Source organism: Poecilia reticulata, chromosome 23 (assembly GCF_904066995.2).
Source record: "Poecilia reticulata chromosome 23, P_reticulata-male-v2, whole genome shotgun sequence".
Taxonomy (NCBI): domain Eukaryota; kingdom Metazoa; phylum Chordata; class Actinopteri; order Cyprinodontiformes; family Poeciliidae; genus Poecilia; species Poecilia reticulata.
In genome coordinates, this window is record NC_088852.1 from 9,368,772 (window position 1) to 9,387,768 (window position 18,997).

The 18,997-nt window shown below is 40.3% G+C and overlaps 1 protein-coding gene across 16 annotated transcripts in view; it reads left to right on the plus strand.

Annotated features, from left to right (window-relative positions):
* The window catches only part of LOC103459282 (ELKS/Rab6-interacting/CAST family member 1-like), a 125,956-nt gene that overhangs the window by 49,284 nt on the left and 57,675 nt on the right, over positions 1 to 18,997 (plus strand). For 10 of the 16 annotated variants that reach the window (XR_001776221.2, XR_532714.3, XM_017302870.2 and 7 more), the window contains 3 exons: positions 1,428 to 1,439; positions 10,885 to 11,020; positions 14,654 to 14,785. Coding sequence is in view for 13 of the 16 variants with exons in the window: in XM_017302870.2 (XP_017158359.1) it covers positions 1,428 to 1,439; positions 10,885 to 11,020; positions 14,654 to 14,785 (280 nt within the window). In the remaining 3 variants the exon portion in view is untranslated. The remainder of the gene's footprint in view (positions 1 to 1,427; positions 1,440 to 10,884; positions 11,021 to 14,653; positions 14,786 to 18,997) is intronic. The other 6 variants (XR_532715.3, XM_081603844.1, XM_008400735.3 and 3 more) reach the window with 1 other exon arrangement.

Here is an 18,997-nt window from a genome sequence, read left to right on the forward strand (position 1 = left end):
AAAAACTCTTTTTTTTCCTCACTCCTTTCACTCTTTCAGTTTTGGCTCATGTAATTGTTGAGCCAAAATGCCTCTATGTATTAACATGTTATCCCAGCAGGATCCTTGCAGGTAGATATATTTTATTCCACAAGTAAGCTTTCTTAACCCTTCAGACCTGACCCAGAAATTTTACATGTACAGATGGGGAATTTATCCGTAGCTTTTCTGGGAATAACGTTGTGTCTTTTTGGGGCTTTTTGCCTGACAGGTAGCTAACAGGTATGTCAGAGAAGAATAGAAACGCCTCTGGCCTGCTCTTAAACTGGCCAGACCGGGGCTGACTCCGGGCTCCGGTCGAGCCGCGGAAACACGTCTAATAAAAAAAAAAAAAAAAAAAGTTCAACTGCAGTTTAAACACGAGAGCAACAAGAGCAAAAATCAGACTCTCTCTTCCCCTCTCGTGAAAATCCAGCTGTACTGGTACCAGATTATTTATTTCAGGAACTGGGACGGTAATTGGAGCAGACTAAAGTGACTTCACACTGAGGGGAAATGGAGCTGAAAATCTGCCCCAATGGCCAAAATAAAGGATTTGGAAGGACGAGTGGAAAACAGGGAGAGGGGGGAGCAGCAGGGGAAGTGAAAGAAAGGTGGTAGAGGAAGAAAAACAGAAAAGTCATTTATTAATGGGTGGAGATGCAAGAAACCCAACAGGGTTGGGGCAGATTTGTACCTCTAAGCGCAACTAATGAGAAATTCACAGATTTTTATAGCTGCATTGTTCGGCCATGGACCAACCTGTCTCTGGCATATTGTCATTAGCATGTTCTCAAGCATAAAATCACACTGGAGTTGGGGCTTTGCCAACTTAAGCATGTGAGCCGATTTATGGACACTGGGAAATTACTTTTTAATTTTTGTGTTTTTTTATACCTTGAAAGTTGCATGAAATTCAGTAAAGGCTCTCAGATCCCCAGAGTGCATGCTGTCAGTGTGGGAATTTCAATAACCAGCGCAGTTCATTCAAGAAATAATAATATTGAACTTGGACCCATCTCATGCTTTGATTGGCTAATTTACTGCAGTTTTATTGGCATAGGGGTGATTTGAGGAAAGTAGGGCTCTCATTACTTAAATGTTAATTTACAAAATAGAGCAAGAAGCCATCTGGTGACTGTCTGCCTGCCTGCCTGTCTATCTGTCTGTCTGTCTGTCTGTCTGTCTGCCCAGTCGTGTCTGTCTCTTTGTATAAATGTCCGTCAGCTGTCTCTCTTTGGTTAATGATGTTTCTCTGTCAGCTCTGCTGTCTTTCCTGTTCTTTGAAGATCGATCAAGCCGGCTAACCCAGTGCTCAACTCTTCTTTCCCCTCTCTCACCTTTCCCTTTTCCTTCTCTCCGTCTTTCTTTTATCTTTATGATGCCACGCTTTCTGCTGCGCTACCCAGTCTTGCCTCAAGGTTAGTACCGCACGCCTATCTTTCTTCCAAAGCCCCTGCTCCCTGCACTTTTTTTTATTTTTACTTCTTCATCTCTCTCCTTCATTGTCATACTGCGTGTCCTTCCATAGAGACACTCTTTCACTCTGTCATAAACTCCGCGTCTAATAATTCTCATCATGTCTTTCATGTCTTTGAAGGAGACACCTTGACTTGTTCTTCACTCTCTGTCACATCGCCGCCTTTTTGAACAGGAAACATTGCTGTTTCTTTCTCTCTCTCTGTTATATAACACCTGCCCTGGTCTCTTTATCATTTACCATCGATACCAGCAGTTTTTGTCAAAAAATAAAAGTTAATGTAGTTACAGTTAACTACATTAACTATAACTATAACATCTCTGCCTTCGATAGAGATGTTCAGCCTTTTTCTTTGTGGACAGGTTCTTATCTTGCCTTGTCTGTAGGTGTGTCTAAGCTCACAACCACTATTTCTTTTATTAAAAACAGGTACATTTATTATATATTTTTTAATATATTAAAAGTAGGTATTTAGCTTTTCTTTTTTAGAGATACTTGAAAACATCCACATTAAGACTGATTGCTATGAGTTCTGCACAGCATGTAGTCCTCAAGATAAAATGTGTTTTTTTTTTGTTTGTTTTTTTCTGATTAGAACATTCTGCTGCCTGATATTCATAAAAATACTGTAATATAACAGCATCGTTTGCAGCCAAGACCTAAAATTTTCTTTGACTTTTAGGGACTTCCATCTCCTCTCCAGAGGTCACCATCTAATGACATTTCAGTATGTGATATCTGGGGTCTGAATATGCTCCCGTTTTACAGACATATCGAAATCCTATAAACTTTCTGACCTACACATTGCAATCAACCACATAATAACCACTTCTTCCTTCTGGTTTTTACATAAATCTCCTGTTCTGACTGTTTTGTGCGCTCAGACGTGTTGTTAAATATCCACAGTACCAGCCCTTCCTTTGCTGTTTTTTTTTTTTTTTTTTTTCCCCCACCAACTTCTAATGCCATGAGTCCCCTGGCATCTTGTCTGCCTTTTCATTGCCGGTTTTCTGCAGCTTTGTGATTCCACTACAGAAAAGGGGGAAAAAAGCAAGCAAAAAAGTTAGTACTATCTCACTTTCTGCTAGATGACAGAGTGTTTTTTTTTCTTCCTCTCTTCTGTATTTTCTATTTCGTGTTTTGATCTGAGCTGAGAAACTCAGCAAACGTCTGACTTCAAGGTTTCCAGAGCTTAAAACGGGATTGCAGGGCTTCTCTTTGTTTGCTCGCTTGTATGCATGCGAGTGTGTGTGTGTGTGTGTGTGTGTGTGTGTTTGATCTAGTGGAGGTCCTGAGCGTTGAGGTTGTGCAGGGATTTGTCAGCTTTTGGATGACAGCAAGTATAGGCCCGCTCACGCTATCACAAAGTAAGCATAGTGCTTTTTTTTTTTTTTTTCCATTATTGTTGTTGTTTCGTGCTGCACACATGTACAAGAACACATCTGAGAATGAATTTGGCAGCAATTAGCTGAAAACCCCAAAGCGCTGAAAACTGCTGAGATGTAACTCATTAAATTCACTCACACTTTTAAAGAAAACGAAGAAGCTTTTGTTGGTTCAAAAATAAAAGTCTGCAGTGGAATTTACGCTGCTCATTGCTTCTATTTTTACTTTAATATTAGAATGTAATCAACGCTTTGGTTTTTTTTGTGTGTGTTTTGCATGCAATTAGAAGTACTTTGTTGTTATTTAATGTTTGAAGTCAGAGCAGACTCCAGTGGTTTTGGTGTCCGAGGCAAGATTGCGATTTGTTGTGTAGAAAACCTGAATGTTCCTGTCTTTGTTCCCCATGTAAACAATATTCACCACCAAATATATTTTATTTCACAGCTTTGGGACAATAATCTAAGATGGTGAGGAACGGGTGAAGATCAAATGCGTAACAAAACTGTATTAAAAAGCGAAACTTTGTAGTTTTCTGTTTCTGTGCTGCTTTATTGGCACATGTGTGGACAGAGGCAGCAAATATTTCCTCAGTGCATCTGTCCAGAACAAATCTAGATTACATTTACCTGTTGCTGAACGATAAAAGCAAAACAAGAAGCCGAGACAGACTCCTTCATGACTTGAACATGACATTATGAAGATGAGAAAACAGATTTAGAAAGGAAAGGACTTAATGAATGATTTAGAAGTGTGTTGACCTAAGGATGCCAATTGTCCGCGCAGTTTTTAAACATTTGACTTTTGGGTTTTTATGATTTTTGCCAGCTTCATTACAACACTTCCCCCTGTGCTTGGTAGCAAGGTAAACTTGGATTTTTCCAGTCTTGTTAGTCACGGTTGCTTGATTGGTATTTGGGGAAGTTGAGGAGAGCAGATGTTTTCTTGTAGATATTTCTCAACTTATAAAGACATATGGACAACTACCTTATGTTTATTTATCCTTCCCATTTTGTGTGACAACTCCAAACACACACACGCACATATACACACACACACACACAAAATCTGCTATATTTATACCCAAGAAAAAAGAAGAAAAGTCGTGAATTACTGAGTAGAAGTCACTGGAAAATCAGATAGTCATAAAGTTTACATTTTAGAAATTGCTTTACTTAAATTCGTTGCAAGAGGATTGCGGGTTGCCAATGAATTTGTTGTTTTTGTTACTAAAATATATATATTTTTTAAGACTTCTGCCTTATTTTTACCAGAGGTGTCAACAAATGTGGCCAACATTGCATGCACTAATTTATTTACTCCTAATCTCTTTTCTTCAGTCATTAATGAATTTATATAGCAAGTTGTTTTCTTCTTTATCTTTAAAATTTTTTTTATAAGGTTTATTACCACACTATATAGTTGGTAAGATGTGTCTATTATGCTTTGAATCATGGTTTTTAATCTTCTTTTTCTATAACGAGAAACCCAAATTCATATTTTCCTCCTTTTTTTTCCAAAGGAAGTACCGAGTTCCCTGCGGTTAAAAGGAAATGCTTGATGTTAATTTTGGGCAAACTACTAGCAGTAAACATACATGAGGCCCACAAGCATTTTTTGATCAAATATTTATACAGGAGTCCAAATGTAATATTAATATCACCTTTATGTGGCCGCCCGAGTATGAGCAGCATGCTAATGAGGGCGGTTGGAAAGTTTACTGAAATTTCTCAGATTGCACGTGTGTTTTCCTGCTAATTAAAAGCAATAATCTGTATTTTTCACTGCCATGAAGTTTAGTGTTTTTCTTTTTGTTTTTTTTTAAATGTTCTCTGTATTTGTTTGCAACAAGTCCAAAAGTGTTTTTATGTGTTTCGGAGGGATTTAAATCCAAAATATCTAAAGACAAGTATACCAGTGTGGGTTAATCTTAGCACATGTTATATATTTACTGAGGATCCCATCTTGCTTGTACAGTATGTGTTTACATCTGTGTGAATCTTGGCACATGGACATTGGGTGTTTGCGTTGTGTTATGCGTGAGTTTGGTTTTTGCGTGTGGTCCGACCCAGAGAAATTCTCTCCGTGCGTCGGGAAAACGTTTTAACCGTGCATGTTTGCTCTTTGCCTCTGTGTGTGTGTGTGTGTGTGTGTGTGTGTGTGTGTGTGTGTGTGTGTGTGTGTGTGTGTGTGTGTGTGTGTGTGTGTGTGTGTGTGTGCGCGTGTGCGTGTGCAGGTTCCCATGTTGTGTTTACAGCGCTGCGGTTCGGGAAATTCTCCTGTAATTCCGGTTCCTCCAGCAATTAGCTTCAGTTGTCTCAAAATTATTTTTGCAGGAGGAAAGAAGCAGATATTTTACATATTTAAACAACTTTGAAGCAGTGGGCTGCAGATGAACGGGGCCACTGGGTTTACAGGGCAGTGCTACCTGGAAACCCCCCCCACCCCAAAAAAAACAGCTCCAGTGAAAGTTTATTCCTATCAGAGAAGTATTACTTTTAATATGTTTTATCTGTTTGGGCTGTGTATCACAGTAAAACAGTAACAAGGACCAAACATTATATAAGAAAATAGATTTCAGCAGGAAGCTCAGAGATCATAAATTTAAAAAAAATTAAGCATTGCATTTAATTTAAAGAATGATGCAAGAATTGCCTTAAGCATGTAACAAGCCAGTATGTCAATCTCATTATATGAATGTCTGCAGGCCTACCTAAAGAACTTCAAATCATCAGTAACTTTTAAGTTAAGCTGTTCAATTTCTACTTTGAAGTTATAAGTCATAACATCCACATATTTCAGAAAAATCAAAGGCTATGACCCTTAAAGCTCACCGTTCCCATGCAACCCTTCATTTAATGTGACTTCTGTGCACATTAAGCTTAATAAAAAAAACTTTTATCCTGTTATAGAAGTAACACACATGCAGGAGAAAAGTGCAGGACTGCGTCTTACTACCGGTGCGCCTGTCCTCTCATCTGGTGTGGCTCCACTTGAGCGACTGGTGGCGTGTATTTGGTGTCTAATGGGATCTATAAATTCCTACTGGCGCATTTAACTACCTTATTAGAAAATATTAGTCAGAATGGCTAGCCTTACACCCCACTTGGTTTGCACTGCTACCACTGTGTTATTTAAAGCCTGAAGTTTTACGCTTTGGGACAAATAAATGTACTCTGACCCCTGCGGCCTGCTTTGTCCAACTCCGTTTCATTTTGATAAGACATACCATACAGACTGGTTTTTGTGAGGTTTGTCTTAATCAAATCATGAAATGCAGTAAACATTAACCACAAACAGCAAAACAAATTTCTTGTTTGGAGGGCGATCGGTTAGTTTAGTTTGAAAATGTTTAGTTTTTTTGACCTGCAGATCGCTGGTTAGTCAGTTGAGGGAGTTCAGTCGCTGCCAAAACTTTCAAGGAGACAGATTTGAAAAGTGGGTCAAAACAGCCAGTTCAGGTGAGCTTAAAAATATGTCAAAATATTACAGCCTGGTATTTAAACAAATGTTCATTGTCCTTAAAAAGCAAGGAAAAAATAAGTGTGAAAGCAGAAAGAGTGTTGAGTCAATGGGAAAATTGTTTTCCACTTGCCTATACACTCTTATATATATATATATATATATATATATATATATATATATATATATATATATATATATACAGCAAGTGTAGCGTGGAGTTAGGAAACCTCAGCGATCCAACCAGATGTTTGGGGCTTCCTGGAAATCCTCCAATAGGAACATTCCTGCCTGTTTATGACCTGTTACACGCAGGCAGGGCGTATAGGACAAAACTGAACCCCAAATATTGAAATAACCGTATCCCACAGTTACTGAACATGGAAGCTAAAATCATGGCCTAACAAAGGGAACAAAATAACAAACGAGAGAGCTCACTTACTACATCTGCGTTCTCGCTTAACATTCGAACTCGGCTTTGGATGTAAACGCAAGAGCTGCACACGGCTCGTCCAAAAACGCAAACCTATAAGTTAGAAACTTAAATACGCGCACGCGCGCGCACGCACACACACACACACACACACACACACACACACACACACACACACACACACACACACACACACACACACATGCAACCCCTGATGATTATTTTGCGAACTTTGAACATGCAGGTGCGGCTGAGCAGTTTTGGCTGCATTGGTGCTTTTTCAATTTCTCTTCTCTCGGATATCTCAGGACAGTTTGGAATTAGGCCCTCTGGACCTCTTAGCAAACAGATTTTATGCTATCCTTTTTTGCCAGTATCATTTCTCAACTTTTCTGGCAGCGATATTGATATAAAAGCCACTTGATGGATTACTCCTGTTACTTTGAGTAACTTTAGAAGGCAGTTTATGGCTTACACAGACAAGGAAGATGAAAGCAAAGGCTTGTAATAAAATAGTTATATATTTGAATACATTTATCTTTTTATTTTTTGCTGTACACTGAGCAAAGCGAACTAAAATCACTTTCAAAGATGGTTAGGTCTGAGAGTAAATCTGAGATATGTTGGGACTTGAAGGTCGTATGAAATTTCAGACCTGTTTACACTTTCTGTGACAAATAACACCGGAGCAAATTTAGAAAGCCATTTGTTCATGTTGGATATGGAAGAATCAGAGTTCAATTCAGAAATGGCATCCAAAGGCAGATCTGCTCCTAAAATTATTAGATAAAAAAAAAAAAACATTAACTGCAAATTAAAATAGTAACAAAACGAGATTTTGTGACATTTTAAGGCTTTCAAATTTCTCTTTTTCAAAGAACATTCCCGTTATCATGTATGTCTGGTGTGAGGTACGTTTATGCTATTATTTTGAACACTGTGTAATAAGATGAGTCCTAAAGGTTAGAATCAAGTTATATCTCAACTTCAAACTGTTATTTTCAAATAAGACAGGGAGCAGTTTTTATCTACCCTGTTAATTTGACAGAAACAACTGATAAAGATTGCTCATCCGGTTAACTAAAAGCCTGCGATGTCATGATCCGTATTTCTATGTGTTTATTTTCAAGTTCCTGTGTGATCCTGTTCCCTGTTAGTCCTGTCTCTGCGTCTTTCCCCGTTGATTGTCTCCCAGGTGTGTCTCGTTCCCGTGATTGCCCCGTGTGTATTTAGTCTCCCCTGTTGTCTGTGTTCTTCGTCGGGTCCTTGTCAATTGAATGTCCATTGATGTCACCTGTCTCCGTGCTGCCAGTTTTCCTCGTGCTGTTTCCCCGTTGTTCCGTGTTGTATCATCTTTGTCATTAAATTCATCGTTTTCCGTCATAACTTGGGCCTAGCGTCATCTCCTCACCTACCACCACATCTCCTCCTGATATGCGAAAGCATTGAAAAGGATTTTATCCACTTAATTTAAAAATTGTGACAGAGCCACAGATAACACTATAAATATAATAGTTTTTATTTAGCGGTTCAAGTTAATATTTTAGATAGAAAAACACAAAAGGACAAGTTCAACAAATATAAAAAATAATGTCCGGACTTGGGAAAAGAGAAAAGATGTCTGATTCTTGGTTTGCTCAAAAAATCATACTAAAATCTTGACTGGTTCTTGAGTCCTTGAAACAATTTAGCATCCAAATAAACAGCAGGAAACTCATAGCCCATACAGATTCAGGTGTAAAGTAACCTGTAAATTTAACTTTATGTTTCTTATGATGAGAGGAGACTAAAGTAGCCTCTTGTGATTAAAAACTCAGAATAAAGACCCGTTTTATTAATTTGTCAAGTGACTGCTTTTACCTTTAAATGAATCAGTTAAAGGGTTAAATCGGTGCCTAGTTTTTCACAATCTGTAGCTCTACATTGGATACGTCCTCTTCAAGTGTTGGTGTAGAGATGTCATCTCAACCATGAGACGGCTCCGTGACATAAGATGTTTTTCTTAATCGTTGGTGAGTTGCCAGTAATTTTCGACACCTGTTGCTGGTGGTGTGTTTTGTGAATTTATCCCCACCCGTTTCTAAAAATGATTGTCATTGTGTCTGAAAACATTGCTGATGTTGGGAAAGTAATTTTTGTGCATAAACACATACGTATGTAAAAGTCCACACGGCAGAAAGACTTGGAGTCATGGACACAGGAACTACCTAGCCTGCAGTCATGTCGGTATTTTTTTTCCAAGTAACATTCCTTGGGTTTTCCTTTGTGTTGTGATTCAGTGGATGTTATTGGGTTTTATTTCTTCCACATTCGTGCCTGTGTAGATGTCTGGAATGTATGAGCGATCCTGATCAAGTAAAGCTGCTGTGTTATCTGATAGGTCTGTGACACAGCCACAATGGCTTCCAGGCGCCTTAAACGGGGATTAAACTCTTTCTCCACGTTGCAAAAGCCGGCATCTCCCGCAAGGAATAACTTTCCTGCTCTTCCCGCTCTTTTACAGTCTCCTTCGTTTTCGCCGTGATGATTTAAACCCTGCTTCCCGACACTCGGTAATCCCTGTGTGACAAGGCCCTCCTGCTTCCCGCTGCGCAGACATCAGAAATGTCATCTCGTCGTTGATTCATAGCTTTTCACAGAATTCCTTTACCGATTTTGACATTATATCGACCCGAGGGTATTTAGTGGAGCATTGTGTTGCACAGATTTCTGCTGCGCCGTTATTTCTTGACCATATTTTGAGAGCTAAATCAGCGTATCACGATTTAAACAACAGTTTTATTACTTTCGATCCTTGCAAATGCTTTTATGTCCGTCAAACATTTTCACTCTGTTTTTATGTTACAGCAGCAGTCTTTAACGTGTTTTGGGGGAGATTTTGTGAAATAGATCAACACAAAATAGTCAGTTTTTGTGAAGTAGAAAGAAAACAATGTTGGAAACATTTTTTAATCAGTAGAAATGTGATAACCGTGTATTTGATTCTGTCCTGCTGACTCAACACTTTTAATACTTTTAATACAGTTGTTTCATTTGGTGTTTGTCTCCACCAGCAGACAACTTTACCCATCCATCTTTGATAAAACAACTAAATCTCTGTCAGACCGAATGGAGAGTGTGAGCATTTAAAAAATATATATTTTAGGTCCTATGAAATACACAAAATTAACCATGAAGTGACATAAGTTCTCCAACCATATGCCACGATGTATCTAGCATCCACACAGGTTGCCCGTCTTTCTGAGAATGAAAACTAACACAGCCCAACTACGTTTTTTCATGTTTGCGTTCTGAAACTTTCCTCCACATCTGGAGGGAACCTCAGAACTGCACCCTGGTGGCTGCATTTCCTAATTACAACGACAGTTTAATAAACAGAAGGAAAGCATAAGCACTTGACAGCTTTTGAAATGGGTGGTCCCAGTTACAGGCCTAAAGGGACCATAAATGGGCACGTAATGGGGGTCTTGGCCATGCTGGGAACTGAGCAGTTGTCCTTGAGATGTTAAAAGCTTGGATATTTGTCCTAACTTTGCTCTAAACATGTCCGCAACTTTCTCCACGACCTGTCTGCTGTCTTGCTTGGTCTCCATGACGTTTGTTCACTCGTGTCCTCTGAGGCCTGCCGTTATCCTGAAATTAATTTACAGGCCGACTTCTGAAAAGTGGCACTGAATTTTGCTTACGAGACTGAACATAAATGCATATATTCTCGTTTGAAAAACAAAAATCTTATTTATTGGGGTGAGCTTATTTTAGGTATGAATGATCTACAGGTTCATTTTTAATGGTTTAGCAAGACTGCGATAATAATAATAATTGGAAAATGAGTGTAGAATACGTTTAAGTCTTTGCAGCTGTACAAGGAAAACAACTGTCTAACGAAGCATAGCGTACTTTGGTGGAAGATCTCTCTGACTCAAAGAGCAAAGCAGGAAGAATTATTGGAGGCTCTTGTCTTGGCACAGCTTGAAATAATAACTCACATCGTGAGCTATTATCTAATTTACCGTATATTTCCTCCAGTGAGGTCGGCTTTTAAATCATCAACCAATAAAAAAAAAAAAAACGTCACTCATAAACTCACAGTCGTCCCGTGTTTTTCCAGGCAAATTAAGGACCAATCGAAGAAGGTCGCCAACCTGAAACACAAGGAGCAGCTGGAAAAGAATCGAAATGCCCAGCTGATGGAGGACGCCAAGAAGCGTGAGGACAACCTCAACGAAAGTTCTCAGCAAATACAGGTAAAGAAAGTGGCGGGGGAGCTTCGGGAAGGTGGAGAAAAGTTTTTCCTCGTGTCCTTTGAGTAACTTCTGCTACAACAACACCATGTTGTCATAACGTGATACAGAGCAGCCCGAGGCAATGTCAAACACACTCACTCTCACACACTGCAGCTCTCAGCTGAGAACATGTGAGAAGGGGAAGCCAAGGTGGATAATTGGCAGGGGGAACCGATAGAAGACGGAGAAGAGGGAAGTGATGAGTAGAAAAGCGAGAGGTGATTAAAGCAGAGCGAGGGGGGGGGAATGAAATGAATGCTTTTTTGGGTTTTAAAAAGCTGCTTTGTGGTTGGAGAGCATTTCCTAATTGTTTGCCGGGTCCGTCAAGTCACCCAAGATAAGAGCCGTATGCGGTGTGATGATTTTGTGTGGTTTTCTTCATATAGCTGAAGATAGTAGGTTTTCTTCTGCTTCTTTCTCATTTAACTTCGCCCTTTCACCTTAAATTTCTTCCCGGCTTCCCCTGACATCCTTCAGCCTGCTTTCCCTCCTCGTCCTCGCTCTTCTCTTCCAGTAATTGCTAACCTCATTGGTTCGCTGATTATAGGCAGATGAAAACTGTCAGCGTGTGTGTGTGTGTGTGTTTTGTGTGAACAAGCTTATGCACCCTTTAGCTATGGTTGATTTGGTTTAAGTTGTTAAGAAACTGTCATTTGCTGTGTGTGTATGTGGTCGGATGATGAGTCGATGTGAGTCACTGAGACACACGAGACCGCAGCGGTTACAACCAGAGCTTTTGTGTGTATGTGCCGGTTCCGAGCCAGTATCCATAACCTAAACAACCCTGCAGACGGTAACAAAACAGGACTGTAAATTTAATTCGATGCAATAAGAGCCGGCTTTGTTCCAAATGAATTCCACCGTACGGCGCATAGTCAGACTCCAAGTAATGTTGGCTCACCGGGGGATTCGGATTCGCAGCACATGTGTTGGAGATGTTCTGGAGGTTTGCTCATGGCCACTGTAATGCCTCATCGTTCCTCGTCCCTCCCTGTCCCCATCAGTTATTCATTCAAATCTAATTTACCCTGCAAAGTCAGCTCCCCAGCAAGAGGAAAAATAGATATTTTTTCATTGGAAATTTATGGGAACTCCATGCGGTGATTTCACTAAGCTCCGTATGTGATCAGAATAATTCAAGGCTGATAAAGGATCGTGGTCGTGGGGGGACTATCTCCAACGCTGCTCGCAGTAGCCAGCTTCTTGTGATGGCACCCGAAGACCAGCTGTTGTGTGACATTGTCCCTTCGGTTCGCTGCAGTGTGGAAGTGAACCACACCAATACAACTTGTACTTTTTTTATTTTTTATTTTTTGTCTTTCGTGCAGAGTACCCAAAACGTTCCAGGTGTGAAAGCTAGCTTAAATTAAAAAAAGGAGCTTTTTCTTTTTTACTTTTGCGTTTTGTGCAATTGCATGCTGTCTTTTCATTAGAGGAGGTGTTTTTAAAATGTTATTTTTTTTCATCGGGTGTGTTCAAATATCTCTGCAGGTATCTGGCTAGGGCCTGATTAGTACGCTTCTTCACCATTTTGTATTTTTGTAGCCTTATTGTTTCATACCCAACAATAAGGGTATGAAACGGTACCCGAAAAACGGTACCCAAGTTTTTTGGGTACTGAATGAGGCAGTTGACTATGTCAGTATGCAAACTCAGATCTGCCAAAGGGGCATTTCACATTAATTATGACACCCAGCGGTTTAAATCATTTACTGTAATATATTCATGGTCCTAGAGCAGAAGTCTTCAAATCCGGGTCCTGTTGTTCAGTGTTTAGATTTGTCTCTGCTTCAACTCAAATAAACAAGTAGGACTCTGGAGAACTTAATTGGATACTGAGGATGTGATATTTAATTCAGGTGTGGACGCCGGATTTGAAGACCCCTGGTTTAGCATAACTATTTCTGATTCAAATCAAGCATGTTACTTGAAATCTGATTTGATCAGGGCGGCTAAATCTGTCATATTTTATAAAAGACATCTTCCCCAACTTGGATCAGGGCTAAAACAAATAGAAATTCTTTAGACAACAAGTGAATCTGACAATATGAGATGTGGACATTTGAATTAACCTTGAAATCCACATTGGTGTCTTCAGGTATGAGAGAAGTCTTTCACTAAGTCCTCTGATTCTGATGCAGAGAAAAAGTCCCTCTGAAAACAGTCGTTAAACCACTGTCCTGTTTTATCCACACGATATCGCAGATATTTTTCTAAGACCTGGGGAAATCATACCAGCTTGTTAAAAACTGGACATACGTGTAACCGTTAACTGCAGCTGCCTTTGTTCTGGGAGTTGTTGCCCTTTTTACGCCTGCAGATGCTTCAAATGCTCATAAAGCTCCGTCACACTCTGAAAGGGAAGGGAAAAATCCACATACCGTAACGTGTCCTGTTTTACAACTAATTCCCTTCCACCTAAGGTACACTTTGGACCCTGTGCACATCTGGCATGAACATGTGTCCTGGGCAAGCCGATCAAAGTTGACTTGAAATCTCTTAATTGCCCATGTGAATGTACCCGAGACACATTTTGGATTCTTTGAGTTCCAGTCATTTGGACCGCATTCAGAGGTGGTCCTCAGTGCATATTACGGTCACTTTCTTGTAGCAGTGTAAACACGAACGTCTCTCGAGCCCTGCTGACGGACCACCAACTCAACTGAATGCCTCCCTCTGGATAAAAACGACTCATTTGGCAGATCCCTGCACCAGGGTGGAGTATCCTCGGCTGCTGTTGACCATTCATTTACATAATGTTTTGGTGTGTAGGTAGAAATAACACATTTAGAGGTCAATAGGGTTCTTATTTGGTTAATCTTTGCTACGGTCAAGTTCGAGATGTTTCTGGATGATAAGTGCACGATTAGAGCTGTTTATCGAAGCGGAGTTTGTGTGTTTTTCCATGTTGAGCAACAACACTTTGTGATTTTAAATGTTAGTGGAGATTTATAAAGTTGTGTTTGCAGCTAATCTGTTTCGTAACTCCAACTTAAAAAATGAGAATAAAGAGAAATCATTAGTTTATTACTGATTTTTACCGAGGGTGCCAGTGAGTGTAGAAGGTGACAGACGCATGAATTAAGATTATTACTAAAAATCGTACAGTGATCATTTTATCAAGTTTATTTTGATATGTTGAACTATTATGGTGAAAATTAAATACGTACATCTACCGTATAATACGTTACAGAAACATTATCTTAGTTAGAGGCTCTTTACATAATGTGACAAAATGCTTTGCTTCTCTGAAACCTGGAGCTTCTTGTTTCTCATAATAGCACTTAGCACAATCGGCATGACTAGCTGTAAACAACAAACTATGCGTGTGTGTGTGTGTGTGTGTGTTTCTTTTAAAGACAACTCTGCAGCAACACATTCAGCCTTTGCTGAATTTACCCACATGAAATACTTTTGTATGCAAACTCTATGCAAACACTTGTGTATGGTGTATTCACAGATCCGAAAAAGATTGGGTTTTTACACGTCTCACTGTTTGTCGATTTTCTCTGGTAGCGACACTCATGTCAAATCAGGTGGATAAATGCAGATGTGGTCAAAACCTTTTCTCTTTCTCTTCCGTCCTTTTGGCAGGACTCCCTCCGTCAGAAGGAGGAGCGCATTGAGGAGTTGGAGGAAGCGCTTCGGGAAAGCGTTCAGATCACAGCAGAGAGAGAGGTGGTGCTGGCCCAGGAGGAGCAGGCCCGCTCGCATGCCGAAAAGCAGGTACTGTGTGTGCAAGCGCCTGCTGTACCGCATGAGTTTTCCCCGAATGGTAAATGTGTGACCCAAGATTTATCCTAAACTTTTCCCTAATTTTGGTCCATCTTTTTTTTGTTTTGTTTTGTTTTCTTTTCTTTTTGGCTATTTAATTTACCTAAACCATAATTATGGAAACAAAAAATTCTCTGTGACAGTCTCAAAAATCATCCGCACTGAAAGCGGGGAGCGGCGACGAGCACGCCCGCTCCCAACTGAGCTCCTTCAGGTGCGGCTCCGCGTGTTTACCCAGTCACTCTTCATTTAGAGCCGAGGTAAACACATACCTATTTAAAGAACAGCTTCCATTCTGTCCCCTTCTGCCAGCGACACACAACCGGCCATGTTTTCAAACGGGAGTGTGCGCCAACCGCTTTAAGTCGTAGCGCAGTTCATCCAAACGGAGACAGTGGTAGAGCTCACGGCGGTGGTAAAAGGGAGGCTCAGAAGGGAAGGGTTTGGTGGATGCAACCTCAGACCGCGGGGAGTGTGTTTGTGTGTTTCGCTCCCCAGAGCGGCGGTGACTTAACGAGGCCATAGAGATGGGAAATGTTCCTCGCTGCCTACATGGGTTTTGACAAGCGGAGGGGGTTAAAAAGCAGCGTGGGCTCGGGATGAAAAAACACGGCCCGCTGTAGCTGTTGGCAAAAAAAACCGGCTGGACTCTTGTTGTTATTACTGCCTCTAAACGTCTGCCGTCTGCGCCGGCCTTTACTTACCAGACAGCTTCTGAGCAGACGTGTAGAGACAGCCAGGAAAACAGATGTTTTACTCCTGAGGTATGTTTCCTCACACCCTCCTCCGTGGTGGGTGCTAATGAGCGGCGCTGCAGAAGAAGCTTCACACAGACAGACGATGCAGAGAAAGGACAGATAATTAAAGACTCGATGGACAGGGGAAGGCAGTCACACGGACGTGTGAAGGTGAAATGCAGCTTGCAAAACATTTTCGTCTTCTGGAAAAAAAAAAACATCAAACACATTGTTTCAAATTCCAGTCAAGTTTCAAAGACATCAATACAACAAGAAAACATGTTTAAGATGATGCACTTGAAGGGTTGGATTGCCTTTTTGATGTCATGATGCAACTAAAAAGAAACAGCAGTTTTCATGGGTGTACTTGCCTCTTATAATGGTGAATGTGTAAGTATATTTGACATTGCCCTCTTATAAGTTTTTTTTTCTTCCATATAAATATTAGCCACAAATATAATTTTGAAAACTGGCAATGAGTGTTTTTTTTTTTTGTTGTTGTTTTTTTCAGTCACCTGAATGAATTTATAAAAATTACTCCAAGCAATGAATGGTGACTCATTCAAGAGATCACAACGTAACCAAAAGAGTCATCTAAATCTCTGGAGGCCTCACATGGCCTAGTTCAAGTCAGTGTTCACGATTCAACAATGAGAAACGGACTGGACAAAATGGCATCCGTGAGAGAGTTTCAAAACACCCATCTCATGTTTACCAAAAATTGACCAGAATATTTTGTATCCTGACAAATCAAAATTTAAACTTCTATGGCTATAAACAGCATTTTAGAAACACTAAGTTACACAGATGGTCAAACATGGCAGTGGTAGTGTGATGATCTGGGGCTAATTTACTGCTTCGCGACATTGATAATCGGCAGTAACTGACAGAAATATAAATTCTGAATTAAGGTCAAAACATAATTATTTATGTTTAGGTCAAAGTTTATCAAGAAAGAGCCAAATACATTTCAATCTTTCAGTAATGTCTCATGATTTCCTGCCTACTGAGATGTGGTATTAAATAATAATAAATGGAGTGAATTTATTAACTTGAACAGCAGGCCCTGCATACATGTTCAGAATAAAACCAGGCAACATCTGTGCATATAAGAATTTATTTACAAAATACTTTTATCTGTGAAAACTCATCCTTCCTGGGAACAGAGCATTTTACCATCCTCTTTTGGTCTCTGTCTTTTTGTTTTCCATGGCTGGACCAAAGAACAATATCCTTAACCTCAAGCAGACCAGCTGTGAAGCAGGACAGTGATCTAGTTGGCACTTCTCTGCTTTTAAAAGGATGAATATAAAGAAAACATTTTATCAGTTCCACCACATTGAAGTACCTGTTCCACGTGGTTCAATTTCGTCGACGCCGATTGCCGAGCTGTCACATCTTTTAGGCTGAGAAATATTAAAACGCATCAAAATGCCGCAAGTGCAACTTCAATTAGGGAGGCCAGAGGCCATTAATGGCAGAACAAGGCCTTGCTTCCAAAAATGCTCCCATGGAAGAGGAAGGAGCAGAGATGTCAGCTTGTGGTGAGAGACTGGACATGTCAGCCAAACACCCGCTGCAGTCCTCTCCCAACGTCAACAACTCTAACTCAACCTTTCAGCGAGCGCACACACGTGTGTTATGTAGCGCTTACAGACAGAACAGAGGAGACTTCTCTTTTTTTTTTTTCTTTTTTTTTTTTTTAACGCAAACGGACAAATATGGCTAAAAGAAGTGCGACCTGCTGCTTAAACTGAGCACAGACCATTCCCGAATCGCATTCGGAAGAAGCCAGATGGAAACCAGCTTTGGGAAATGCATCTCTGTGGGCACAAGTAAATCATAAATAAATATTTTCGAGTTCCTTTTTATACAACTGCGTCAGCGCAATTATCTTTTCACATAATGATTCATAAAAACGACGACAGGAGAAGACGATTTCCTCCCTTAACGAGGTCGGCTGGTTCAAAGGGCTCCCACATGCAAATGCTGCCAAACTGGTCCCACTTATAAACAGACTCCGACTCGATATTGGTGCACTTTTGTTTTTTTTCTTCGACTGCACTGTCAACACGTGTGTGTGGGACTGTCCCATGAACCTGATTTGCCTGTCAAAAGCTTTTGACCAGAACCACATGAAAATAAACCAAACTTTTTCTGCTAGACATGAGTCACTACTGTATGTGCGATCGGCGCAGAAAGGTGTGCGTGTGTGTGACACAGCAGTGAGCCAGCGCCGTGACACACTCCATCTGTCTCAAACTGGAGACAGACGTACCCCTCCTCGGCTTCCCGTTTTCTATTAAGCGGAGAATTTTTTGCTTCTTGAACCCGGTGCTCCTTTTCTCCTGCGGTTCATCTCGTTTTGATCTTAAAATAAACCTGGAATCATTCTTGAACACAAGCGTCCACGGCACCAAACGGCTCGCGGTCTCCATGGTGCCGACGCACAGTCTGGAACAGTCTGGGGAGCGACTCGAGTGTTTTACAGAGCTGCATCCGTCCATACATACAAAACCTGAGTTCATAGTAAACCTAAGCAATGTATCCATTATGGTAAAATATAAACTAAGAAATTTGAGTCTGGAACGGTTTGCAAATCAGTATTTACACAAACTGCATCTTGCTTCTTTCCAGTCCCTCAGTTCTCATGCTTGGCCGTGTCACTCCTACCTTATTACCTCTCCACCCCGTTCTCACTCGGTCACGATTATTGTTCTGCGTCACCTTTTCCATCCTTTTTTTTTTCCTCCCTTTTTTTTTTCTAAATGCTGCTTGTATTTCTCTCTGCGATTTGTATTTAGTCTATCATGTGGTTGTCCTCTCTTATATTTCTTCTTTTTTCCAAAACAGCTTACCTGTGTTTATAAAGTCCTTCTTCATCTTCTTGAATTTTTGTTTACACCTGTCTTCTTCCTTACCTCTGGATCCTGAGGCCTTTCCTCTGCCCTTTTCTTGTATTTCTCTCCACTCCATTGAATTCATCTCCTCCCCTCACTGCGATCGCTCTTCCTTCTCACATCTCTCTTTTTCTCTGTCATTTGTATGCAGCTGTCTCACATTCCAATTCATGAGTTCACCACAAGCGGATTTAGGTGGTCAAAGGTAACAAAGAATCATCACGTGCCACTCTCGGCGTTCTTGTTTTTCCCCGTTATCAGGTGGTACTTTTGTTTTAATTTCATTCTTCCTTTTATCCATGTGCTTATATTCTTTCTTTTAACAAACAGTTGGAGGGAAAGTTGATTTCAAATCATCTTTGTTTTGCCTCTGGTTGTCTTGAAAACTCAAACTTTGAATAGTTCTGCTCTCACAAGGACTCTGCATCAATCAGAATATGAAGAAAATATCACTGATTTTTTTTGTGTGTGTTTTGGCTTTTTTTTCCTCATTTCTGTTTCACATTTCTCTGACATCTTACATCAGA